The sequence below is a fragment of the Ovis canadensis genome, chromosome 19 (assembly GCF_042477335.2).
Source record: "Ovis canadensis isolate MfBH-ARS-UI-01 breed Bighorn chromosome 19, ARS-UI_OviCan_v2, whole genome shotgun sequence".
NCBI lineage: Eukaryota > Metazoa > Chordata > Mammalia > Artiodactyla > Bovidae > Ovis > Ovis canadensis.
Window position 1 is genome coordinate 41,819,283 of NC_091263.1, and position 26,805 is coordinate 41,846,087.

Genomic DNA, 26,805 nt, shown 5'->3' on the forward strand with positions numbered 1-26,805 from the left:
GCATGGATGACCCTGAAGCAGCATTACTTTGTGAAGTTAAAAAGAAACAAACAAACAAACAAACAAACAAGCAGTTCTGGGCCTGGTGCCTGGAAGTTCTGGAGCAGTGGGACCAGGGGAATCAGCATTTCTACACAGCTCCCCCAGATGGTCAGATATGTAGCCAAGTGTGGCAGCTACTGCCCTAAATCTGACGTTCATTATTTCCACACATATTGTTTTGAGTGTCTTCTGTGAACCAAGCACTGCGGTAGGCTTTTGGGCATGCAGTGGGGCTGTGCACAGAAACAGGTAGGCAGACAGTATGCACAACAGAGCTCATCTCTGTGTGAAGAAGAATGTCTCTCTTAAGAGGATTTTTGTTATTTTTCTCCTCCCCCCTGCCCTCCCCCCCCCACCCCCCGCCCCCGGAACTGTATCCAGAGGACTTATGTTCCTGGCCTAGAGGCTACATCACATATACAGTTTTCTTAGGACAGTCCCATGTTAAAAACAAAAAAAAATCACCAACATGAAAAAACAAAAAGATTAGCAGCTATTTTCTAAAACTGAGAAGCAGCTGTCCCTTTTATTGGGTAGCCTTTCAGCAGCTCCATGCCAACCCCACCTGGCGTTTTCACTAACTTATAATGTCTGCCTGTTCTTTAATATCCTGACATTATGAGGATATTAAGAAAATTGTATATGTGTTCATGAAAACTATCACTTGTTATTTTGAAATGTGAGGATTCAGTGAACAGAATTTGTTCAGGATCTACAAAATGAAATGTGTCCTCAAATGTCCACGTAATGCGACTTTATATGGAGGATCTAGAGAACCAGTCAATCCTAAAGGAAATTGTTGCTGAATACTCATTGGAAGGACTAATGTTGAAGTTGAAGCTCCAATACTTTGGCCACCTGATGCGAAGAGCCTACTCATTGGAAGAGACTTTGATGCTGGGTGGATGGAGGGCAGAAGAAGGGGGCAGCAGAGATGGTTGGATGAGATGAGGTGAATTGTTGTACGGCATCATCGACTCAATGGACATGAGCTTGAGCAAACTCTGGGAGATAGTGAAGGACAGGAAAACCTGGTGTGTTGCAATCCATGGGGTCACAAAGAGTCAGATAGAGAGATTGAACAACTAGAGAACCAGGAAGTAAGCATCTGTGCTCTGAACAAACCAGAAATCTCAGAAGTCCATTCCTAGAAGCATATGTATTATAAATGTATTCCTCCAGGCAGAATTCTCGGTGCTGAAGATAAGCAGGATCGGTATTCAGAATTGTACCTTTACCTACAGATCTGCATGTAGCCTTTTGGTAAATTCACTTCCATCTCCTAAATCAAACCGTGTGGGGAAATGAAACTACAGTGATGACTGTTGCGTGAACTAAACTGTATCAACTCTTAGCTGCAGCTCATAGTCTTCATTAAGGTCTTCAAACTTTTCCTGCCAGTGGTTATAAATGCTTTCCTAAGATCTCCTGTGTGGCATGCATAGAAATGTTAGTATCTATGTGGAGCATCTGGGTAGAAAAAGGAGTCTCCTTGTGACAGAGGTAGCCTGGGTTCACAGAGCTGAGGAAATCTCCATTGAGGGCACAGTCTTTGGGACACTTTGAACTTTTCTTGCAAAGTTTTGGTTCTTAGGCTTGAGGTCATTAGTGGGTGATTGAGAACCATCTCAGTGAAGAAAACAGGAGAGTTTCTACATAACAGAGATCTCCTGCTCTGGAAAGTTGGGGAGATGTAACCTCTTCATTGTCATACTTTCCCCAGTGGGAATAGGAGACAAAATTTTTTGAAAATGTGTTCCTCGTTAGAAAAAAAATATTAAAGTGTTTTTGGTATGCAGTGTTGTATATTTCTCTGGGAGCAATAGAGTGATCAATTATGCTTTTCAGAATTTTAATCAAGAGCATGCAGTTTGGTTGGAGGTTTCAAGATGGATTGTATCTAAATTGCAGATATATTTTGTTTGGTCAACACAAATGTTTTGACGTGATGGTTTTAAATAGTTGCTTGCTAATATTTGAAAACTAGGAGATTTTATCGAAAGCTCTGTCTGTACAGGGTTCTCTTTGCACCAGTAGGCAGCCCCTGAGGCTGAGTTAGATGAGCACATGCATTCCTGTTCTCCAGCTCCACCCCTCCTTATGACTTTATGTGTGTACGGTCCAGATTATTCCATACAGGCAGTCAGTTTGTGGTTTATGGGCTTCATGTGAACCATAATTTACTTGTTTGATAACAAATAGAGGTTTGTTGCAGTGGAGGAGGGGGTCCAGGATGCTTTTCCTTTGTCTCCTCAGCTGAAAATGATACTATGGATGTAAATTCAAGCTTCTATCACAGTTTGCTTCAGTTTAGATTTACACTTCTGTGTTGATAGAGTGGATGTTTTACACACCTAAATACAGCCCCTTGTAGGTGTGAATGCTAAGCAGATAACTATTCATAGCCACGATTAGCATTTCCAAAAGGTGTCAAAATCACTCCTTTCCTTGGTTGTGATAAAGCAATTTTAAAAAACACAGTTAAGCAAAACAAGTGTTTAAAAAAAAAGATGTAAGCAGTCCATGAGGTGTTAATGTCTCTTTAAAATGATTTAGAAACCTATGTTTGAGTTAGTACTTTATTTAAGTCTTTGATTTCAGTGAAGGTGTTAATTATATTTAATATCTTTGAAATAATAGCAGTAACTATCATGTCTTGCATACCGAAAGTTGGTTCATCATATAATCACAATCATATTTAATTCTTATAGTAAACCAATTATGTGAATATTTGCCACTACCATTTTACAGCTACAAAATTCAAAAGCAAAAGAGGTTTAAGTAACAAGTAACTTGCCTGAGGTTATACAGCAGAGTGTGTATATACAGATATATTTATGTCACATATATGTGCACACACAAATACACATATACTGTGTTTAACCACAGTTAATTCTGCCTGTCATGTTTTTTAACTTGTTTTGACCTCCATTCATAGTAAGAAATACTAGTTATTTCAGAGTTTAATGCTTAATATGTCACCCTTCCATAGTGTCCTTATACAAACCAGTTCTAGTCCTTCTTTAAATTTAGTGCGTTTTGATCATTTCTGTTTTATTCTGTTCTCTCATTTGCCCCTATAGCAAACACACGGATGTTTTAAAAGCCCTGTGTCTAGTCCTCCAAATGGGATGCAACCTGAAGTTTATAAAACACTGACTTAGAAGGTAGATGTCGTGGAATCAATTCCTGATGACGAGAATGAGATGCTTTTAAACTGAGGGCAAATACAAGAGGTTTTGCGGTTCAGTAACTTATCAAGACATGCATTTTCCTCTGTATATGTGTTTCATTTACATTAGAAAGGTCTTTGTTTTATTTTACAATCGAGTAATTCTATATTAAAATATTTCACAGTGGTTTTAATGTATGCAAATTATACCTTAAATAAATAAAAAGTAATAATCAGGTGGGGGTAGGGTGAGTGGGGCTATAGAAGAAACAAGAATGGCAGGTTATTGATATTTGTTTGAAATTGAATTGTTATATGGGGGTTTATTATCCTATTCGCTTTACTTTGTATGTGATTGAGATTTTTTCACAACAGAAGGATCTTTTGACAAAGTAGGAGGGCCTCCAAGACCTTTTATTCTGTTTTCCCACAGGCTCATGGTTGTATGAGAGCAGGACTGTGTTGGTTGAAGGGTGACCTTTATTCTGTAAAGTTTTGTGAACTTTGTGTAGCCAGGCTGGACAGATCCTGGTTTTAAACTCTTCTGCTGCCAGATTGCTGTAAAGTTAGGCTTCTAATTTTGAGACGATTGACATTCCAAGTTGGATAATTCTTTGTTGTGAGGGACTTTGCTGTGCACCTTAGAATTGTAGTGCACCCTTCCCCCACCCCCCACGCAGGCAGGTGGTACGTGCACGCCCCTCCCCTTCCCAGCAGTGACAACTGAAAACCTCCTCACACAGGGACCAGTGATGTCCCCTGCAGGGGGCACAGTCACTCCTGGTTGAGAAGCACTGCCCTAGAGCCTGTGCCCACCTTGTATATATGTCTAGCTGAGCTTTGAGCAATGGAACAAAACTTCATAAAATTACATTCTGCCTGTGTCTTAGGTAAATGAGGAATCCATCAGGCAGAATCATCACTACTAGGGATTGACTTAAGAGATACCAGATTCAGGAAGGATCACAAGTGTGAATGGACACTTTGCTTAACTCTTCTCTACCTTAGTTCCCTCATCTGTAGAATAGGGATGGGTGACAGACAGCTCCTTTGTGATATTACATGAGTCTTGCCTGGAATACATTAAGGGCTTGCTGTTATCACCTACCTAGAACTTGTGCTGGAATTGTGGTTTGGGTAGTTGAGGAATGAAGGGATTCTCTGGAAAGTGAAGGGGCTTCCCTAGTGGCTGAGACTGTAAAGAATCTCCTGCAATGCAGGAGACCCAAGTTGGATCCCTGGTTCAGGATCTGTATTAATATCATATTTAGGTACTAGTGTTGCTCCGTGTATCTCAGTGCTTTGAGACTGTTTACTTAGAGTGTTTAGTCTGAGTCATGCTCTGCACCCTCTGGAGACACTGATAAAAAACTCACAGTGATGAGCCTGAAATGCTCCAGAAAGTGTCTCCACTCCAGAAGTTCACCTTTTGGTCACTGAATAGTGGTGAATCATTGCTCTTTCCTTTTCAGCATCTATTTTGAATCTTACTCATGTGATTTTTGGCTGAGGTAGAGTCATTACCATGCACGTTCACTTCAGAAGAGTCTCTCCTCTGGTAAAATATACCTGTCGTTTTCTGTAGTTTAAATTCTTCCCCTCAGTCTATAAATATGCCCAAGAATTTTTCAACTTAAAAATATCCTTCATTGACTCTGTATCGATCGACCCTCCAGCCATCTCCAACCACAGTCCCATCTCTCTCATTCTAAATTATTGAAAGAATAGCTGATTCTAGCTATTTCCGCTTCCTCACCCTCTATTCACACTTCTGCCACCACAGTGAGGCTGACGCTCCCCCAGGACTCTGCTGAAACTGGGCACGATGACATCACCAGAGGCATTAGGAGTCCTTAATTTATAGCCTCTCTTTCTCTTTCCCCTCCTGTCTCTCCTTCTAGTTTTTTCTTGCTCTCATTCTCTTTTTATTTCTGCCTTTTTTCTTTAAATAGCTTTATTGAGGTAAAATTCACATACTATAAATTGTACTCATATTATTGTGCAACTCAGTGATTTTAGTAAATTGACAGAGTTGTACAGTCATTTCTACAGACCAATTTTAAAATACTTTCATCATCCTAGAAAGAACCTCCCTGCCTATTGTCAGTCATGTCTGTTCTATTTCCAGCCCCGAGCAACCTGTTTCCTTCTGTGATGTCCATCAACCCCTTGGAAAACAAAACGCTCTGCGTGCACCCTTGGCTTTCCTAACCCAGACACGCAGGAGTTGCGTGGGACCTCTAGGCATGTTCCTTTTCTGTCATCCTCAAGAATTTGAACTTCTGCCCACGTCCTAAACACTGGACTTCTTCATCCTGCTGTTTCAGCCCACTGCTGTCTGGATTTTCCGTGAGCCATTTCTCTCACTCCAGTGAAACTAATCCATGGTGTTAGATTTTGCCAGTGCTGTTCACTTCCTCGTACTCATCTCCTTCCTTTCCACCCAGATAAGCCCTCACTTTTCTTTTAAGAATTACCTCAGGTGCCACCAATACTGTGAAGTCTTCCCATTTTCTAGCCACCATCCCTACTTCTTATCTACAGCTGTACCTAAAGAAATACAGCTCATGAGCTGTGACCCTCAGACAACTGTGTTGTCTCTCTTTGTGCTCTTAGAGTCTCTCTTTGGATTTCTTTCCTTCGTTCCTGGCTTGGCCCTGGAATAAAACCCAAGCAGCCCTGTCCACTCCACTTTTGATGATGCTTTAGGTATCTGACATCATTTCAATCAAAAAACTAATGTTCTTGTCCTGTATAATCATTACAACTTAGAACTTCCCTTAAAGATAAGCCAAATCTCCCTCCCCAGTGCCTCACTGCTGGAGAAGGGAACTCTGCAATCAGAGAAAGAATGTTTTGGCCTCTTTTCTCACCTAATATGTCTACACCTTCTCCTCCTAACTTGTTTCCAATTGTGCTTACTGAGTTGCAGAAGAAGAAAAAGGGAACTGCGCCTTTAACCTGACTGATTCCATTGTTGTGAGTTAGGATCATGATCAAGGGCTAACCAGGAATGTAGAACTGGTTTCTTTTAGTGGTTCTTCCCCTAGATGCCCTAGCTTCCCTCTGGAAGGTTTTCCCGTACCCCTCCCCGCCAACACACAGTGGTTCTCTTGCCTGGATGATTGACAGCTGTGTCCCCTCTAGGTACTCCCAGGTGTGGGGGGTGTGTCTGGCTCACAGAACACACCCTGCGTTCTGTGCCCTTAATGTCTGAGGACCCCTCTCTTCATAATTGTGATCTTCCCTTAGCCTAGTCTTTTCCCTTAGTGTGACGCTATAGCCCTGCAGTCCTCAAAATGCAGCTCACTGTGGTCTCCATAGAGCATGTCCCCCCTCAGCAGGTTTAGAGGAATGCCTTCCTTTTCCCCTTGAATCAGTGGAACTCACAGGATTTCTCTCCAAAGGAGCCTTTTTTCAAATCCTCTACTCAGTCTCCAGACACCTCTGATGTGAGCGAGGGTCTCCAAGGCAGACAGATGGTTTTGCTGTATTTCCTTTGAAAATTTGTTCCTCCTTGTGTTCTGGCACCTCTGTTACCTTTAGGGTATAACACCTGCTGTGTCTTCAATGCGACGGAAGAAATTTCACATTAACATCCTGCTACAGGCCTCTCTCCTCTGGTCTAGAAGTTTGTGTTAAAATATTTCTGGGTCAGTTTGCTTCTTGAGACTGTAAGTACCTGGAGGTCAAAGATGATGATTTATTTTAAAATATTCTGTCTGTGCCTGTAACTGACATGCTTGCTGTAAGCATTCAGTGAATGTGAGGTTTTTCACCAAGATTATTCTCCATTCAAAATTACAAGATAAAAAAAATAGAATGGCCTTGCCAGAATTAGACTGCCCCCTGAGTACTGCTTCATCTGGGCCAGAAAGTGCTTTTTAAGCCCTTCGCAGCCTCTTGACCCCTTTCTCCTCAGTCCCCACAGAAGAATTATTTACATATTTTGGAACCTATCGTGATGTTAAAGGATGATTTTTTTTCCCTGTTCAAAATGTTTGGTAGTGTTTTGAGAAATCAATATGTGGACATTGTATAAAATTTAAAATATGTGTAGAATGTAGAGAGAAAAGGATTTTGTCTGTTTTCTGTTCTGAAGTGCACAGTTCTCCTCCCCAGCGACAACTGTTTCCTCCAGTCCTCAAATATTCTTTCGAACTGTTCATTGTGCTTGTAAATGTATATAGGTATATATATTTGTCTCCATAAAAAAGGCATGGTACTTATCACACTTTGTGTTGAATCTTTTGTTTGTGACTTCGTGTGTCTTTGAGCTTTCTTGGTTTAATCCCAAATAGAGTTGCTGCATTCTTTTTGATTCTTTGCTACAACAGGAATGATATGTGATTGCAGTGTATATGCTTGAAATCAAGCGGAAGGATTATTCATTTAAATTGTCCAGTGCTTTCCTGGAAGAGGAAATGGCAACCCACTCCAGTATTTTTGCCTAGAGAATCCCATGGACAGAGGAGCCTGGCGGGCTACAGTCCATGGGGTCGCAAAAAGTCGGACACGACTGAGTACTAACAATTCCCTTTATGAAAGAAATTTAATTTGTTAAAATGTAATGAAATTAACAGTCTTGGGTGTTCATTGGTAGGACTGATGTTGAAGCTGAAACTCCAATACTTTGGCCACCTGCTGCGAAGAGCTGACTTATTGGAAAGACCCTGATGCTGGGCAAGATTGAGGGCAGGAGGAGAAGGGGACAACGGAGGATTAGATGGTTGGATGGCATCACCAACTCAATGGACATGGGTTTGGGTGGACTCCGGGAGTTGGTGATGGACAGGGAGGCCTGGCGTGCTGCGGTTCATAGGGTCGCAAAGAGTTGGATGCGACTGAGCAACTGAACTGAACTGAATGAAATTAAATGAAATTTGATGTATTATCAGTTATCACACTAGTTTCAACTTCCAACCATATTAATAGAAACTTTTAAAGGTATATAAAAGATTAGGTTATACCTTATGTTTCCCTATCAAACTGATTGCTTAAATATTCCATTTGCTACATACTCAGTGAAAAAATTGAACATATAAAGGGTCTGTTTTCATTTATCTTGGATAAATGTCTTAACCCATGTTTGTCTTTATTTCTTTACCTGAAAAATGGGGTAGTAATAGAATGAGCCTCATGGATTGTTGTGAGGATGAAGTGAGTTAACGTTTGAAACAATATCTGGCAAGTTACAAACAATAAAACACAGTGATTATTCTATCAGAAGTCATTTTCCTTCCTGATATTTGGAAAAGCATTTGTATCATGTGATTATTGAAATATTTTAAAATTCTAAGTAAATATATGGTGGCAATGAATGTTGTGGTATAGACTTAAGAAAAATCCGTTGTTCCTCATCACCATGTCATGAGGTCTGCAGTAATTTCCCATCCAGTAAGAAGTGAAGAAAACCCATGCAGCATTTATAATTACAGAAATTTGTCTTTCTTCATTTTGTTTCTTGTTTAATTTGGATAATGTCAAGGATAAGTATATGCCACAGAATTTGCTTGTTATTTAGTTTTCCTGTTACCATTAAATGGGGTAGGACCCAGAAGTCTAAGGCCCTTTCTTGGGACAAGGTTCTTTTCACTGGAAGAATTAAATTTTAAAAAAAAAATCCCCGCAAGAGCACATTCACTCTGATTACTTTGGAAGAACATGAGTGTGCCAGTCTTTTTCAGGGATGAAGATTCCATTAGAAGATGCTGTAACTTTACTGAAACTTGGACTTGCTCCATAGCACAATAGTCTTCAAGGGTCATTGTTGCAGGCCAGCCCTGATTGGAGAGATGTTTGGAAAACATTGTGCCGTGGAAATGGCCACATTATTCTGAGACTTATAGTAAAGCCAAAAATTGAACTAAACCCTCTGGCAGGGATACAGAGGAGTATCAACATTGTGTCTAATATTTTGACACAGAAAATTGCTTGGCATGATTTGGTAGCTGTGTCCTCTTTAGCTTGCACTTGGATGAAATTAATGTAACCAACTGAAAAATGGAATTGTAATTTTTTTTTCCTCTGGTGATGTCGATGAGACTGTCTTTGAGTTAAGGATAGAGAGATCTCTTCAGTTGCCAGAGAACTCTCTTGAGTTGCCAGAGAAGACCTCTTTGAGGACAAAGTAAAAAGAGGCTCTGAAATCAACATAAGGTGTCTCAGAGTGTTCCGGTAGTATTTTTATATAGCTAATTAATATACTGCAATGTGCACAAAAAGAGCTCTGATGCGCTACTGCCTGTGTACACTGATTGCTAAAAGATCAAACAAAAAAAGTTAACTGGATGTGAGAAATAAGATGCCTCTCTCCATCCCAAAGACTTTCCTGATCTCAGCCTGTCAAGCTTTTCAACAGTGGCCTTTTCAAGAGCATTTATTAACAATTTTTTTTCTTTCCAAAAGAAAAGAAATTCATGTTTTATATTAACCTCCATTTTGATTTATTTTTCATTGATTTTTCATGAAAAAAGAAAGAAGAAATAAATCTGCAAAAAACATACACACACGTACACAGATACACACCCACACACATACACATACATACCCCATCTCTGTGTAATAAATATAAACATGTAAAGGTACACACAACACACACAGACAGATAACATCAATGTAAAAGAAAAAAAATCCGATGTAATAAAACAAAATGTGTACGAAACAAAAGTTATCTTATGTCAGTCTATCTGTATTTGGAATAGAGAGGTAAGTGGGTCCATAGATTTGATTTATCTCTCAAAAGGTACCTTAACCTACAGAAGGTAATCAATCATTGGTTTTTGCAGATTGTAGTCTAGGTGGAGAGAAAAGCCATAGTCTTTCTAACTATGATGGAAGGTGTTAAAAGTGTTGAGGGTTGGGGAAGGATGATAAAGGTCTGTAAGTGTTCTTAAGAACAGGAGGGGGCTTGCAGCTGTCACTTGCCTTATTTGCTGATTTTGCTCCTGTAAGCACAGAACTGTTGGTGTGAAGATAACATCAAGCTGGGCTCATTATATTCCCCCCACTTCTTAGCTGCTGGACACTTAGAAATTGTAGGGAGAATATATGTGGAATTGTCAAGAATCTTGGACGTAGAGCCCAATGTTCATGTAAATTTCATCCTCTGCTTGTTCATTTTCAGCAGGAAAGAGGTTGAGCATGCAGAGTGGATCAGATACATTTTTGGAAAATGTAGAGATCATGAATGAATGAATAATTATGAATGTAAACCAAGTGGTATATGAAGCCTAATTTCTGAACTGGCATGATATGCAATCTTATCAAGTAGTAAACTCATTTACTAGCTGACTACTGTGGTCGTATGTTGCACACCACAATGGTGAGGTAATTTCTCTATAAGACTCAAAATACAACACCATATTCATCAGACTTTTATGTATTAATGATTAAACATTTTGGTCTGCTAAACGTCTGTAATCTGCTCAAGGTTTTTTGTGGAGGCTTTTGATATGGGTTGGAAATAATGTATATTCATGAATAGACTTTGTTTCTCAAATATCAGAGTTGGAGGTGATTTTTTTTAGATGTGAGAAATGTGTTAAGCAATGTTTCTCAACAAAATTGCTATAGGGTTTGTCTCTTTGAAGAGGAGAATAATCGTTCGGTATCTATTACTCTGATAGAAATGGAGTCAAGTCATTCTCACACCAAAACTTTCCACTGCATGGAGAAACTTAACTGAGCATTTGTGACGACTGCATTCAAAGTTGTGTGTATGCATTTAATATTATCAAATATATATCAGTATTTCATATCCACAAGCTTAGTAGTAATTTTATAAAGTGTATGACTAAAGTCACAAATTGTCTCTTCCTTTAGAGCATTCAGGAACTACTATTTAGGGCATTTTTGGTTTTTAAGTCCAAGGTCTAGTATTTTTAACTCAGCTGACAATATGAATAGATAGTGCAGTTGTTAATATATATGAATTTGGGGGGCCTTTTAAAGACCACCATGAGAAACGTGCTATGAATATATTAAACTTAAGCCACCAGATGCAAATGTCTATTAACAGAGAAAATTCTAAAGGGTATCTCTTTTTTTTTCCTTGATTTAAAACATTTCTGTGACTAGTAGAATGTTTTTATTATAGCAGATGACATTTTGATTTGTATTTGCCTTGCTTTATTAGCTTCCTTTGTGTTTATTTTGACATGGTGATTTCAGAAGGGAAATGAACTTTTGTATGACCCTCCTCTCTGTGACAATACTTGGCAGCACTGACAAGTCAGGTCATGATTGTATTAATTACCTTCATTATTTATAAAGTCAGTGCCCCACTTAGCAATGATTAAAAATGAGCAACACAATTTTTAAAAATAATATTCTTGAATGAGGTTTCTTTTTATCCTCAACTTTATACAGTGTGTGCCTATGTATGTATGTGAGCATATATAAGAATAATGGAATATACTTATTTCTTCTCTTAAATCAGATAGTTTGGTTAGTATGGTCTAGTTTCTGATTTCTATGAATCTGCTAGAATGAAATTGGTGTCTTGCAGAATGTATTGTCTTTTTACCCTTTTAAGCCTGGTACAGATTATAATATGTCTGATTCAAATGTTCATTATAAATCTGATCATGTTAGCTCCTGGTTAAAATTGTGTCTTGTATTCTAAGAGCTTTATCTTGATACTAATATTCTTAGCCAGACACGGAAGCTTGACCCTTATTATATATCTGCTGTCTCATTTCACCCCACGGTGAACTTGGCCATCTGCATTCCATCTCATCAGTCTTCTTTCTGTTCTTACAAGTCATGAACGCTGAAGCCATGGGGCCTTTGCATATTCTATCCTTTACAGTGAGAGTTGATTGCCAGAGCGTTTAACCAGCAATAGGGCACGGCCACTGACCAACTGAGAGAGAAACGGACTAAAGCAGGGTTCTGGAAGGCCCCTGCTGAGCCAGTCATTAGTCTTTTAGGTGATGCATCTCGGTTTGTGGGCTGGGGTCCTGGTCCAGCCTGGGAGGCAAGGTGATAGTTGATGGGAAAAGGTCCAGACAATGGCTCCTCACCAGCCTACTTACCAACTGAAGGCCATACTAAGTCTTTGTGCATACCTGGAAAATTTCTTTCTGTCTTCACCTTGCAATACATAGACAGTCTGATTATATCATATCATATTTTGTTTTCTTCCATTTCCCTTCACTTCTTCAGAGGAGCTTCCCCTGACCTTCCTGATGAAGGTGATTCTCACTGAGGTTTTCATTAGAAACTCTTGTCTCTTCACATTGTACTTTTCACAGTATCTTTCACAGTGGTCAGTTTACAAATAAACCTTGTAAGTAATTGAATCATATGTCACTTCTGTTAGTTTGTATAATCCAGGAGGGCAGGGGTCATCCGTTAACTGACAGTCCCATCTCCTCCAGAGTTAAAATTTCAACACCTAATAGGAGGTAAATATTTATTGAATGAATGCTTAAAAAGACTTTAGAAATTCTTTGAGCATGTTTATATTTTGCAGATGCAACTGATATGCATGTTACTTGTGGGATGCATTGTTGAGTAGATAACATTTTTTTTAAGGGGCCATATTCTTAATGCCTTCTTGCACAATTTTCTGAAATAACTTTTTAAGTAGTGGTGGCTATATCCCATGCTGTTATTTATCTTTTCTTTTCAGTAGAAATGCTTCTCACTCACTTGATGTCCGGTGAAATGATTTAATCTTCAGAGCTGATTTATTCATTTTCCTTAAAGCTCAGCAAGAAAAATTACTTAAAAGCCTACAATAATGTACAGGGTGTTGGGAACATTGGAACAGCTAGTGGTGGATTGGCTGTGGTCCTACCTTCAGAGACACTTCAGTCTAGTAATTTTCTCTTTATCCCATTTATAAGCATTTATAATACTTCGTTTTCCCATTGCTGTATTAGCATGTAGACCATATATTTTGCTCTCTGCAGACCATAGAGCAAACTTCGTGTTTATTTGGATGCATTTTAATGATTGTGATAATCTTTCCAGAGGCTCTTCTGCTAAAATTTATCCTTGTTTTCTTCTTGAAAATTCCAATAACCTGTTCTTTTTAAGTCTACTATTTTGTTATTAACAAATTCTTTGTAAGTACATTTAATGTATAAGCTGGATAGCTTTAACTTCTCAAAGAAGGAAGTATTATTTCAATCATTGTTACATTCCTCAAGGCTTCCTGTGTTTGAGACTTAACCGTTGTCCCCAGACTTTAATATTCCTTGCAACTGTTCCCTAACTTTTTATGAAGATTTGACATTTCATGTATCATATTGTTGCATTTACTGTTTCCAATGCCTTTTATGAATAACTGTCATTGTATTTATTTGAAATGTTATTTTTTTTTCAATTTTCTACTGTGTATATATTTGTATAGTGCAGAAATTGTGAGAAGAGTGACATACACACTATACTATCCTCACCTACATGATTGTTGTTGTTCAGTTATTGAGTTGTGTCCAACTCTTTGCAGCCCCATTGACTGCAGCACACCAGGCTTCCCTGTCTATCACCATCTCTTGGAGCTTGCCCAAACTTATGTCCATGGAATCAGTGAGGCCATCCAACCATCTCGTCCTCTGTCATCCGCTTCTCCTCCCTCCTTCAGTCTTTCCCAACATCAGGGTCTTTTCTGGTGAGTCAGCTCTTCACATTAGGTGTGAAAAGTATTGAGCTTTAGTTTCAGCATTAGCCCTTCCAATGAATATTCAGCATTGATTTCCGTTAGGATTGACTGATGTCATCTCCTTGCAGTCCACAGGACTCATGCAAGGCTGTCATAAGTGTAATGTAGAATCATTAAAGTTATTATTCATGTTAATGGCTGAAAATAAACAACACAGGGACTTCCCTGGTGGTCCAGTGGCTAAGACTCTGTGTTCCCAGTGCAGGAAGCCTGGGTTCAATCCCTGGTCAGGGAACTAGATCCCACATTTCAGAACTAAAGATCTCACAAGCTGCAGCTAAGACCCAGCACAGTCAAATAAGTAAATAAGATATTAAAAAAATTAAATATCTTACTGATTGAGCAGAAAAAATGAAGGCAGCCTAGGTAACTGAAACCCTTTGGTCCAGGTAGGGGAAATCAACCACTGGAAAGCTTTGAGAAGCAATGATTGAATGAGGTAGAATATGTGTCCTTCTTTCTATACTTAAATCATTTCATGATTTTGGGCATAAATCTCTTGGAACTGAATGCTATTGAAAATAGCTTCAAAACATCTCAGCTTCATATGCACAGTGTGACAGACACCACATGTGACTCATTCATATTCTCTCCTTTTTTGCTTCAGTAGACACATCACTTCCAGTTGCCACCTAATGCCTTTTTTGATTGGACCTAATAGCCTTTTTTGATTGGACCTAATAGCCTTTTTTGGGGGGGAGTGGTTCTAGGGCCATTTTGCTGCCCCTTTGAGAGGCTAGAAGTGCTGGGTCATTACTATTCCCTGAAAACAGCCTCCAAACAGTGACTCCTGGGAGCAGGTGTATAAATACCTCAGCTCCCTTGCCCCTTGACAAGAATAACTGGACAACTCAAGTGTACCTCTGACATTTCTCTGAGGCATATATTCTACACAAGCTGGACTTCAGAGTTTCCCCAGAAGGAGTAACCTCTGCTTAGCTCTCACATCTTACCCTTTATTGGCTGTCTTCCTTTCTCTTTCACTTCTCCATGTCCCAACTGATTTTATTGTTCACCTCTCATGTAAACTGCTTGCACTTGAATTCTCTTTTGCAGTATCTGCATTAAGGGGAACCTTAATAGTGAAAAATGGTCACAGATCCCGTGTTGGTGTAAGTTGTCAACCTGCAGTTCTTAGAGGAGTAGTGCTCAATTGTATTTCCATCTATCTCAGATTCCCATAGGCCAAGTCAAAGTTATGCCTAAATTCCAGAATTCTGCTGCAGTTCAACCTCTGCCTCCCCCAAGAATTGTATTGTAAGTGAACAGGAGCAACGTCATATAGCAGTAACTGATTTAATAACTTGTTTCAAGTATGTAAGTTGCAAGATATCATGTTTTTACTCTTGAAATTATTATTTGGGATACACAAGTCTAATTGAATACATCACATGTCATGGCAAGATCCTATAGTTAAGCACTGCTGAGATTGCTTTCCTTTCTTAGCAACAACTAAGATAGCCCAATCCATAGCAGCTGCTGACTGAAAGTTATACACATTCTCCGCTAAAATGGCTGACATTAGAATCATTAATTCTCCTGTGTGGAACCAGTTTGAGTTTCGGCAATCGAAAAGTGATTCTCTGATTTGATGCGTGTGTGCATCTAGCCTACTTGATCGTTAACCATGCAGTTGAGGTAGTTTCAGATGGCCACCAAAAATGACACAGGATATTCACATACTTATCTACTCTTAGCCAGCACATGCAAGTTTATGAAAATCCAAGAAAGCAAAAAATAAGGTAGTTCCATTTGCAAGATTATCTGACTGAACAATTTTCATTGTTAGATTTTTATCTCTTTTATGAAGCATATGTAATTGAGGGCTTTCTACAGTTGTTCCTGAAAAAAAAAAAAGGCTTAGGATGATCGTTGACAATGTTATTTATATGCCTTATGAAGGATTAAGAGACTATGAAAAGCAGTGCTGCAAGATATCTACTGATTTGACTCATTTAGTTTAACCAAAATTATTATCATGAAAGAAAATGAGAAAAGCTTTAATTTCAAGGCCATATTTTATTTGTTATGACTACTATCAAGCAAAGTTTTAATGTTTAATATTTTAGTTTTGTTGGACATTTCTAATTTTGTGAAGCTTCCTCCGTATGCCTATCAGTTATGTAAAGAGCTTTTTAAGTATCTACATATCATATATATTTATTTGCATCAAAAAGATTCATTTCATTTGGGGATTTTGGGTGTTGTGAATGGTACAGTTTTATGAGAAGAAGAAAATCTACGTTTTAAAGCAATTCATTTTTTTAAAGTCTGACTTCTTTGTATATATATTTTACAGATTAAAGGATTTACCTGAAGACTAAGCATTCTATTCATCAGAAACTGGACAAGAGTTACTCTTGCTTTTGGAAGTTAAAGATGTTGTTGTCATGGAAGCATTTGATCCTCCTCCCATTCATTGGCTGCCTAGGAGGTAATAATAAACTGTATTTTCTAAGTTGAAGTTAGAACTACACTTGAGTCATATGTTAAATAATTTTTAAATGTTGAACAATATTCCACAAATCTTTTTTTTTCCCAGAAAGAAACTACTTTTCTGATAAATGGAATCTTGTTTTGCTTCCTAATTTTTGCAAGCTATTTTACTTTCATCACAAATATAGTGTCACTTACTAAAACAGATCTAGTTTAGTGTTATGAATATAACAATCAGAACTTGAGAATAGTAGTGTATGGCATTTTTTCCAAAAAGTCTCAATCTTGTAAACTTTAGTATAAAGGAAGAATATAGATTTTTAGGAATTTCAGTATTTTCATGTCTAATCTTAAAAGCAATACAGTTTTTCTTCTCCAAATAACTTATTTAAGGGAGTAAAAATAAAGATAGAATTTTAAATTTTCAAAATTTGAAAATTTGTAGCTTGGAACAAAACAGAAAAGGGAAAGATTCTCCTATATCCACCATACAAAAGCAACTCATAAAATGTGTTTCATTTTGTTCGTTTTGTTTCATTTTCTGGAACAGTAAAGGAGTAAAGACAAAGATTGCTTTAAATGAAGTAATATATGTACAATGATTAAATTTTTTTTGCTTTTTCATCTTATTGCTTTATTTCTTTTTATTATAAAATTTCTCTGGTACCTAAGCAGTTGAAAGAATGGTACGATGAATACCCACATACACACCATTTTATTGTATCTTTAATTATTCTATCTATATACATATGTGTATGCATTTTCCATTTATTGATAGATTGAGTACACCACTTGAAAGTAGGTTACAGAAGTTTTCACCTCTCACCCCACACAATTTAAGCATCTGTCTCCTGAGAAGATGACCTATTTTCTAGACGAAGAAGTTCTTTTTGATACTTAGGGAAAGTGGCCTGTCATTTTTCTTTTCTAAGAGGAGGAAATTGGTGTGGAATGAGGCCAAATGCAGTGTCAGGTAAAACATATGTTACTTGAAGACATGTTTATATTGGAGTAGATTTCTGAGCCCTTAAGTCAAATTTTAAACATTCTTAAAGTATTTAAATGATACTTAAACCTCCAACTTTTAAAATAAGCTTTTTTTTTTAAGCAGGTTTTTCCCTGATGCCTCAGTTTTGTTTCCTAAAAGATTTTCTTTGCCATTAACCTAGCACTGAGCAAAAAAGGAATAATTATTTTAAATTTTTACTGTTTTAAATAGTCTTTGGAGATGATCAACACAGATATGAAAGCAATCTTTTTCTTGCGCTATTTCCGTCATTTAAAAAAAATTAAAATTTGATTTCTGTTGTCAAAGGAGAAAAATGAAAGGAAATATACTTAAGCAGTATTATTATTCACAATGTCAACTTTCATAGAAACAACATTGAAATTTTACAGTTACTTAGAAGCAGGTAGATATACTGAGAAAGTAGAAATATAGCTAAAGGGAGTGAGATTAGTGTGTCAAAGGTTTAAAATTTTAAATTGTAATTTGGCACTATGTACAAACTGTATTGCTTGCTTTCAGTAACCTAGAAATGTGTTACACTTACGATACTGCTTTCTTATAGAGAAAGCAGTAAAAGCAGTATTCATTTACAAAATATTAAGACATTATTTAAAAAGTTTTAAAGGAACACTTGATTGTCTAGGTATGTTAAAAAACTATAAAAGTTGGTAAAGGAGAATTGGATTAACATATGATAAATTACATATAGAGTATTACTTATAGAATTGGTAATCTTTACAATTACAGTATGGAGAAGAATTTGTCTCTGACCAATTTTCTAAAGAGTATTGATTGCATTACAGTTCTTTATATACTGAATATTGGTAGTCTTTTTGCATTTATATAAAATTTAGATTCAAAAGCTAGCTTGTGAGTATGATATTCTGTTAACCAATATTGGGTCACTTTTTAAATATTAAATTTAAAATCTGTTCATGATGTAGTAGGTATCTATAAATAAATACCAAGTAAAGACATATTATGTGGATTCACTACCTAGAGTTTATCCCAAGACATTAACTCAATAATTAGAGCAAATGCTTGATAATTTTGACTTTCTGTTTTCTCAGACCTAAGCTTTCTGTCATCCATTATTTTGTGCATTTTAAAAATGATTTCCTTCTATTGTTTTGTCTCTGCATGTTTCTCTCTGCAGCAAAGAGGCAAATTGCAATTTTGAGCTGGCATTTTTTCCTAAGATGAACATGAGCACTTTTTCCTCAAGAAAACCAGGCTGCATTCATTCTTTAAAAAAAATATTTATTAAGCATGTATTATATGTTGTACATTGTTTCCAGTGAAGGAAAGGGACAGAGATCTGTGTCATGTAGGTTGTGGTAAAGAATCACACTGAGTTAGTAGATGATGGCGCTATGAGGAAAAATAAGCCACATAACATGAAAGTTTGGGGGGCTGGGACATGAGTTACCATTTTAAATGAGGTCTTCAGATTCATCCTCATAGAGAAGATGATGTTTGGCACAAAGACTTAGCAGTGAACGAGCTGACCTTGTGGGTATTTAGGGAAGAGAGCTTCAGGCAGAGTCAGCAATCCATGCAAGTGTTTAATATATGACATGCTGAGTATTTCTTGAAATAGCAGGAAAGTTAGCCTGGTTGGATATGGAAGAGTTATGGAAAAGAAGTAGTAGGTGAAAGTCAAGAAGTAATGTGGAGATGGATGCAGCAGAAAATGAAGGCCTTGTGTATCACTGAAAATATTTACTGCTCTTGCTTTGAATGCCCTCAGGAGCCATAGTGTGATTTGATCAGAGCAGTGATGTAATTTGGCGTATTTTTTTTTTAAGGACCTGGCTGGATGTTGTGTTGCAGATTGATTGTAGAGATACAGGTGAGCAAGCAGAGGCCGCAGTAGGAAGTTAATGCCGTAATCAGGGACGGGATGTTGGTAGCTGACTTCAGGGTGGTAGCAGGGGTTGTTGATGTTCAGTTGCTAAGTTGTGTCTGACTCTGTGACCCCATGGACTGCAGCATGCCAGGCAGGCTTCCCTGTCCTTCACTGTCTCCTGGAGTTTGCTTAGACTCATGTCCATTGAATTGGTGATGCCATCCAACCGTCTCATCCTCTGTCACCTCCTCCTGCCCTCAGTCTTTGCTAGCCATCAGGCCTCGGCTCTTCTCATCAGGTGGCTAAAGTATCAGGGTGGTAGTCAGATTTTGGGTATATTTTGAATGTATGTTCGTGAGGATTTGTGGATGGGATGTATGTGGGATATGAGAAAAAAGAAAGGCTTGAAGGTGACCTCAAGGCTCAAGTGTCACCTTGAGTCCACTTGAAGAGGTTTACTTTGTGAATGAAATGAAGAACCGGCAGAAGACAGGGATGAGTTTTCCAAACTGAAGGTCGTTATGAAGTAAGGGATTAAAAGATCAATTCTTTGGATCATGTCAAGCATTTTTATTAGAATAAGTGAAATAAGCATAAAGTATAATGTATCAGCATTCACTGTCATTTAGTAAATATAGTCTGCTGAGCACTTCTAGGCATTTGGGAGATGCCTGTGAACAAAACAGACAGCATCCCAGTCCTCCTAGAGCGTCCCTGTCCTCTTAATATATGTGAGTTGAGTCTTGTTCTTACATACGTTTCTTACTGAGTTGCTCTGAAAAAGTTGAGAACTATGTAGAAAACAGAGAGTTAGAGATAAGAACCCTCCAGAAGTCTAAGAAACCAGAAAAAGAAGCAACCCTCAGATGAGGAAAATAATAGTGAAGACTTCAAAATTAGTAATACTAACAGTACTCATTAATGGATGCTTAGGCACTGTGGAATATATTTACTTAGGTCATCTAATGAACAAAAATACAGTGAGACAGATATTATTTCTACTTTGGAAGTGAGGAAATAGTCCCTATGAGTTTAAGTAACTTGCCCAGTGTGTGTGTTTATACACACATACATAGGCTTTCCTGTGAGGAGACAGTCCCTATGAATATAAGTAACTTGCCCTGTGTGTGTGTGTGTGTGTGTGTGTGTGTGTGTGTGTACACACACATACATAGGCTTTCCTGGTGGCTCAAACAGTAAAGAATCCACTTGCAATGCAGGAGACCTGGGTTTGATCCCTGGGTCAGGCAGATCCCTTCGAGAAGGGCATGGCAACCCTGTCCAGTATTCTCACCTGGAGAATCCCATGGACAGAAGAGCCTGGTGGGCTACAGTCCATGGGATCACAAAGAATCAGAAACAACTTAGTGACTTAACACACAAGTTCCAATCTTTATGGTTATCTCAAGATTTCTTTTTATCTTTCCAATCAAAATATAGCTCCCTAATCACTAGAATTTATCACTTCAGTAGTTGGTCTTTTAGAATGAAGTCAGAGGTATATGCCATGGGTTAAAAATTACCAGGACCCAAGGAAATCATTGTTTTCCTCCTTCATTACCTAGTAATTCATTGCTTAGCTGTTTTAGATACTTTTTTATGTTCACTGTCTGCCAAGCCACTAGCCACATATGCTAGCTGAGCACTTAAAATGTACCTAGCCCCAAATGAAATGTGCCCCAGTGGAGACTGTAAAATGCATCCAGAATATAAAAGACTTGTTACTCAAAATATTGAGTTAAAATAAATTATTTAAATATCTCAATAATTTATATTGGATTAGATGCTGCATTGATAATAATTTAGTTATATTTGGTCAAGTAAAAGCATTATTGAAATAAATTTAACTTGTCTCTTTAACCTTTTTAATGTGATTACTAGAAATTATTATATTTATATGTATAACTTGTATTATATTTCTGATGGACAGCACTGCTCTCGATATTTTTAAAATAGAAACTTGACCATCTTGCAAAGGTCTTCCAATATCTAATATCTCAAAGTAGCTTACATCTAGGAAACTAATGAAAGCTTTCTAATTTCCCATGAAAAGTTATAAATATTTCCTGAGTGTTAGCAGCAAATACTCAATCCTTTGTCAGATGAGTTCAGATTTCAGGTATCATTGCTTCGTGAGAGTAGATAAGATAAATCCTTCATCAGTGCATGTGAAAATTCTAAACTTTGCAGAGAATATTCCATTTTGTTTTTACTTAACCTTCCAATGGGTCTAGCAAGGTTTATAGGTGTTTTGAAAAGAGAAACATCCTTGGATAATGGAAATTATTGTTGATGCCTAGTTTAAAATACCACCCTGGAAAATATCATATTTCTGTAAAAGTTCTAGTGTTCTTATCTCATCAGATTATTCGCTTAGATTTGTAGTCAGCAATCAACATATTGGAATCTATTATTATTTTGATAGTACCTAGAAATTACCTAAGTAGTAATTAGTGAATGAATGTAAGAAGCCATCAGTCCTAGAAGGGATTAGTCGTAGAAGGGAAGATGATATTTAGTTGTCCTTAACTTTCTTGTAGTGGATATTCTGTTGGTGTCTCCAGTATCAACTGTTCGCTGCTGTCATGAAACAGCCCTGAAGCCTGGAGAATAACCCATGCAGAGCTCTACAGATAGATCCCTCTGATTTGCCCCAGTGATTGGCCTAAGCCGCTGAGCTTAAGGGTTTTTTTGTTTGTTTGTTTGTTTGTTTTTTACATAAGATTTGATTAAATCAAGGACATTTTGTTCAAACTTTAGGAAAAGTGCCCTTTCTCCTAGTGTATCTGAATGAGGAGTCCTGGCATCCTGGCTGCGTCAGGTGTCCAGCCTACAATCACCTGGGAAGCCAGTCTGAGGGCAAAGCTGACTCTGTGCATTCAGATCAGAGAAATCAGAAGGCACCAGCCCCTTGATGAAATCATGTTGATATGCCCCCTCTGGCTTACACGTCATCCAAAGCAAAAAACACCCCTTCTCTAGCCCCTGTGACCTGGCATAACCCTTTTGCCACAGAGCTGCTTGACCTATGAAATGTATGTTTACCTCTTCAGGACCTACCAAGGCAGTGAAGGTTGTGTCCACTCACAGGTATCCCTGAATGCATTATAAACTGAGAGAAGACTTCAGCTTTATGAGAAGATTTAGATCATCTAGATTAAATCATTTTAAAAAATTGTTGGTATTATAACCAACAATTATAGGCTGAGGCTAAAATGTGTGATCATTAGGCATGAGCCTTGGCTTCCTTTAACAGTATAGATTTAATAATGGACAGCATGTACAAAGAAAATTCACATGTTTGGGCTGCATTTGCACATCATAAACTCTGCCTGTTTTAAAGCCAATAGTTTGTGTGCAAATACAAACCAAATTGAGCTTCTTGGCAAACATCGTAGAGTGCCCTCAGTCATAGATTCCATCCTGTTCTTTGTCATCTTAACATGAAAACTTTCTGCACTAGTCTTTCATCCAAATAGTGATTAAGGAAAGTTTGGAAACAGAATACACATTCCACGTTCTCTTTGAGATAATTGAGAAATATTGTTCAATTGGTTTAATAACTGCCACCCTTGAAATCATTGAGAAAATGAGTTTGTGGTATTGGATGTGGTGCTTCTAGTAAACTGTTGCCATAAACTCAAATAGCTGTCGTTTTTCTGTGTGTGTAATATGACGTTATAGCATTGATACTGGTGAAACGGAGACGTCACTGATCTCTGCTTATAAATCTTGACGTCGGCCATGATTTCACTAGTAAACTTATTTCAGATCATTCCCTCGGTTGCACCATCCTAGATCTTGAATTGCTTTTCATTTGTACTATTTATATCTTGACAGTTTATCAGAGTATGCATGTGAAAATCAAGGAGAGGAAAGCAAGCGTCACTGGTGTGTTTTGTTCCTGTAATCTTGATCTCCAAATAATGGATTTTTGTAAGCTTTGTGGTGACTGAGAAGGCTTTGGCGGGGGGTAGGGGGGGACTTAAAAAATAACGTATGTTGGAAATGCTGTTAGAGTTCAACAAGCACATAAGGTTAAATAAAACCCACAATTTTATTTAGCTGTTAAAATAGCTATTGTCTCAAAAGTTTCTGTTGATTAGTTCACTGACTCCTGCAAATAAAGTGCTCATTCAAACCAATTTAATTGACTATTGCCTAAGTGGTAAGCAGTCTTAAAGTACTCATCACATAAAAGTGTTTTTAAGTACCCCTGTGCAAATTATGTCTTCTATGAATTGTGTTAGCAGAGCTAAATGGTCTGGGGATGTGAGAGTGCATTCTTAAGTATTAGCTCATGAATAATGTTGAGCTTTGAGTATAAGACAGTCACACATGTATGTATACATTTATACAAACCACAGCAAAAGGAATCTTGATTCTAGTCAATAACACATTTCTTTTTTTCTTTTGCAAATATGCCTGTAAGCAGAGAGAAGGCAGGGTTTATGCTGTTATACTAAATTATACTTCCTCTTCATTGTCCCCTTTTCTCACCTTATCCCTACTCCCACTTTAGTATATGTTACCATGGACAGCTCTTGTCTTTATTATCTCTCATCTCAACTATTGCCCTGGCCTTGCTCCTCCTCTCTGTGCCTGCTTTTCCTTCCTTTCTGCAGTGCGTCTCATACAGTGCAACCAGAGTTCCCTTTTTGTGCAGCCATCCTGCAGGCATTTACGGAGTGTCTGCTTTGTGTGAGGCATTGCGATAAGTGCTTTGGAGGAGTCCAAGATGAATCAGTCAGGTTGCCTTCTGTCTGAGACTGAAAGAAGGCATATGCAGACAATGAGAGGAGAAAAAATGCCAAGATTTTTGTTCTTCAGTCACTCAGTCATGCCCGACTCTTTGCGGCCCTGTGGACTGCAGCACGCCAGGCCTCCCTGTCCTTCACCATCTCCCAGAGCTTGATCAAACCCATGTCCATTGAGTCAGTGATGCCATCCAACCATCTTGTCCTCTGTTGTCCCCTTCTCCTCCTGCCTTCAATCTTTCCCAGGACCAGGGTCTTTTCTAATGAGTCATTGTCTTTTCGCATCAGGTGGCCAAAGTATTGGAGCTTTAGTTTCAGTATCTGTCCTTCTAATGAATAGTCAGGATTGATTTCCTTTAGGATTGACTGGTTTGATCTTTCGGTCCAAGGGACTCTCAAGAGTCTTCTCCAACACTGCAGTTCAAAGCATCAATTCTTTGGCGTTCAGCCTTCTTTATGGTCCAACACTCACATTTATACATGACTACTGGAAAAACCACAGTTTTGACTATATGGACCTTTGTCGGCAAAGTGACATCTCTGCTTTTTAATATGCTTTCTAGGTTTGACATAACTGTTCTTCCAAGAAGCAAGCATCATTTAATTTTGTGGCTGCAGGTTTAGGATCCTATTTAAGAAAAGTGGGCTTTCCTGGTGGCTCATACAGTAAAGAATCTGCCTATACTTCAGGAGACCTGGGTTTGGTCTCTGGGTTGGGAAGACCTTCTAAAGAAGGGAATGGCTACCCACTCCAGTATTCTTGCCTGGAGAATTCCATGGACAGTGGAGCTTGGTAGGCTACGGTTCACTGGGTTGCAAAGAGTCAGACATGACCGTTGAAATGAATGGACAGAAAGTGTTGCCCTAGAAAGACTGGGCTGCTGAAAGGAAAATGATGCCTGTGACATAGAGCCACTTTGAATTCAAAAACTGTGAGGCTTAATTGGTATTAGCTTGCTTAGAATTGCCTTGATGGGCCAGCTGGCTGAGGGATCACATTGCTGTTCCTAATAAAATTCTAGCCCTGGCCTCTGTGTTTATCTCCTTTGCTTTCCCTCTTGAGGACTGTCAAGTGCTTTCCTGGAATAGACTGTAGACACACACTAATGTGTATTGCTTCAAGTGACTGCTGATTCATCCCACCCATCGCTGAGTGTTGGGAGCTGGGTTCTTGAGTGGGCTGTATGTACCCTCTATACTGTGCCTGTACCGTCTTGCTAATCCGTATATGAGCCTGACTGGAAATGCCCACCAGTGTGGAAATCAGCTGTTTCCTCACAGATATCAGTTGTCAGTGCCTCTGAGCTTACCTAAAAATTATGACCGTCATTGCTTGGCTGTCCTCAGTGCTAGGCACTGTGCAAGGTATTTTACTACGTGTTTCTGTAATTCTCACATCATTTTATTTATTTGTGACTGTGCTGGGTGTTCATTGCTGCCTGCATGTGGGCCTTTCTCTAGCTGTGGCAAGCAGAGGCTACTCTAGTTATGGCGTGCAGGCTTCTCATGGTGGTGGCTTCTCTTGTTGTGGAGCACTGGCTGTACGACCCATAGACTTCGGTAGTTGTGATACATGGGCTCAGTGGTTGCGGCACTTGGAGTTAGTTGCTCCATGACAGGTGGCATCTTACTAGCCCAGGGATTGAACATCTGTCTTCTGAATTGGCAGACAGATCCCACTCCAGTACTCTTGCCTGGAAAATCCCATGGACAGAGGAGCCTGGAAGGCTGCAGTCCTTGGGGTCACTGAGGGTCGGACACGACTGAGCGACTTCACTTTCACTTTCATGCATTGGAGGAGGAAATGGCAACCCACTCCAGTGTTCTTGCCTGGAGAATCCCAGAGACGGGGGAGCCTAGTGGGCTGCCGTCTCTGGGGTCGCACAGTGTCGGACACGACTGAAGCGACTTAGCAGCAGCAGCAGCAAGCCATGAGTGAAACCTTCTCATATACTTTCTGTCTTTCGTTTTACCTCCATTTTAAAACTTCTTTTTCTTTTGCTTAATATATCATTTGGATCCCATGGCAGTGAAAAAAATCACTGACAGGTATTCCATGGGGATCCTTTTCTCCACTTCATCTTTTCCAGTGACACCCACATCCTAGTACCCTCGCTGTTTCCATACATGCATAGCTTGGTCATAAGAAAATGTCCATGCAGAGGGACTGTTTTTTCATCCATATTACTTTCAAGGGAAAATTCTCACACAAAAAACTGCTGCATATTTTAATTGGGGAAGTGGCATGGCTGCTTGTTCCATTTTGTTAGTGAACCCTAAGGTACCCTGTCTATACTTCCTCCTCACCAAAGATCATACAGATCCAATTTATCTTCATGTCGCAATTTATTTTGCACGTCACTTTCTTTGAACACCAGTCCTCACTTTAAGTTTGAGACAGTGTCAAGAGACAGAACTCTGAGTAGACATGCAGCACTGTGTGCTTACTTGCTCAGTCATGCCTGGCTTTCTGCCGCCCCATGGACTGTAGCCCACCAGGCTTCTCTGTCCTTGGAATTCTCCAGGCAAGAATACTAGAGTGAGTTGCCATTCCCTTCTCCAGGAGATCTTCCCGACCTAGAGGTCGAACCTGGGTCTCCTGCACTTCAAGCAGATTCTATACCACCTGAGCCACCAGGCAATGCATGCAGCCCTAGAGGTTATTTTACAAAAAAATAGTTTAAATTTAAAATTATTTAATGAGAACAGTATGTGGTAGGGAGCAATTGAATTATGGATACATCTTTACATGTATAAGTATCTGTGTGTATAATTTGAAGAAACTATAGGAGAAGATAGATTTTTTATCTGTTTGTTTGTTTTTTTTTTATATATAGCTTTCCATGAGCTTAAAGCACTATCACATTA

General features: G+C 38.6%; 1 protein-coding gene across 1 annotated transcript in view; it reads left to right on the forward strand.

Moving 5' to 3' along the window:
- CNTN3 (contactin 3) overlaps positions 1-26,805 on the forward strand; it is a 403,835-nt gene that overhangs the window by 85,543 nt on the left and 291,487 nt on the right. Inside the window, exon 2 of the mRNA XM_069562133.1 lies at positions 16,186-16,320. Coding sequence (XP_069418234.1) covers positions 16,266-16,320 — 55 coding nt within the window. The 5' untranslated portion in view covers positions 16,186-16,265. The remainder of the gene's footprint in view (positions 1-16,185; positions 16,321-26,805) is intronic.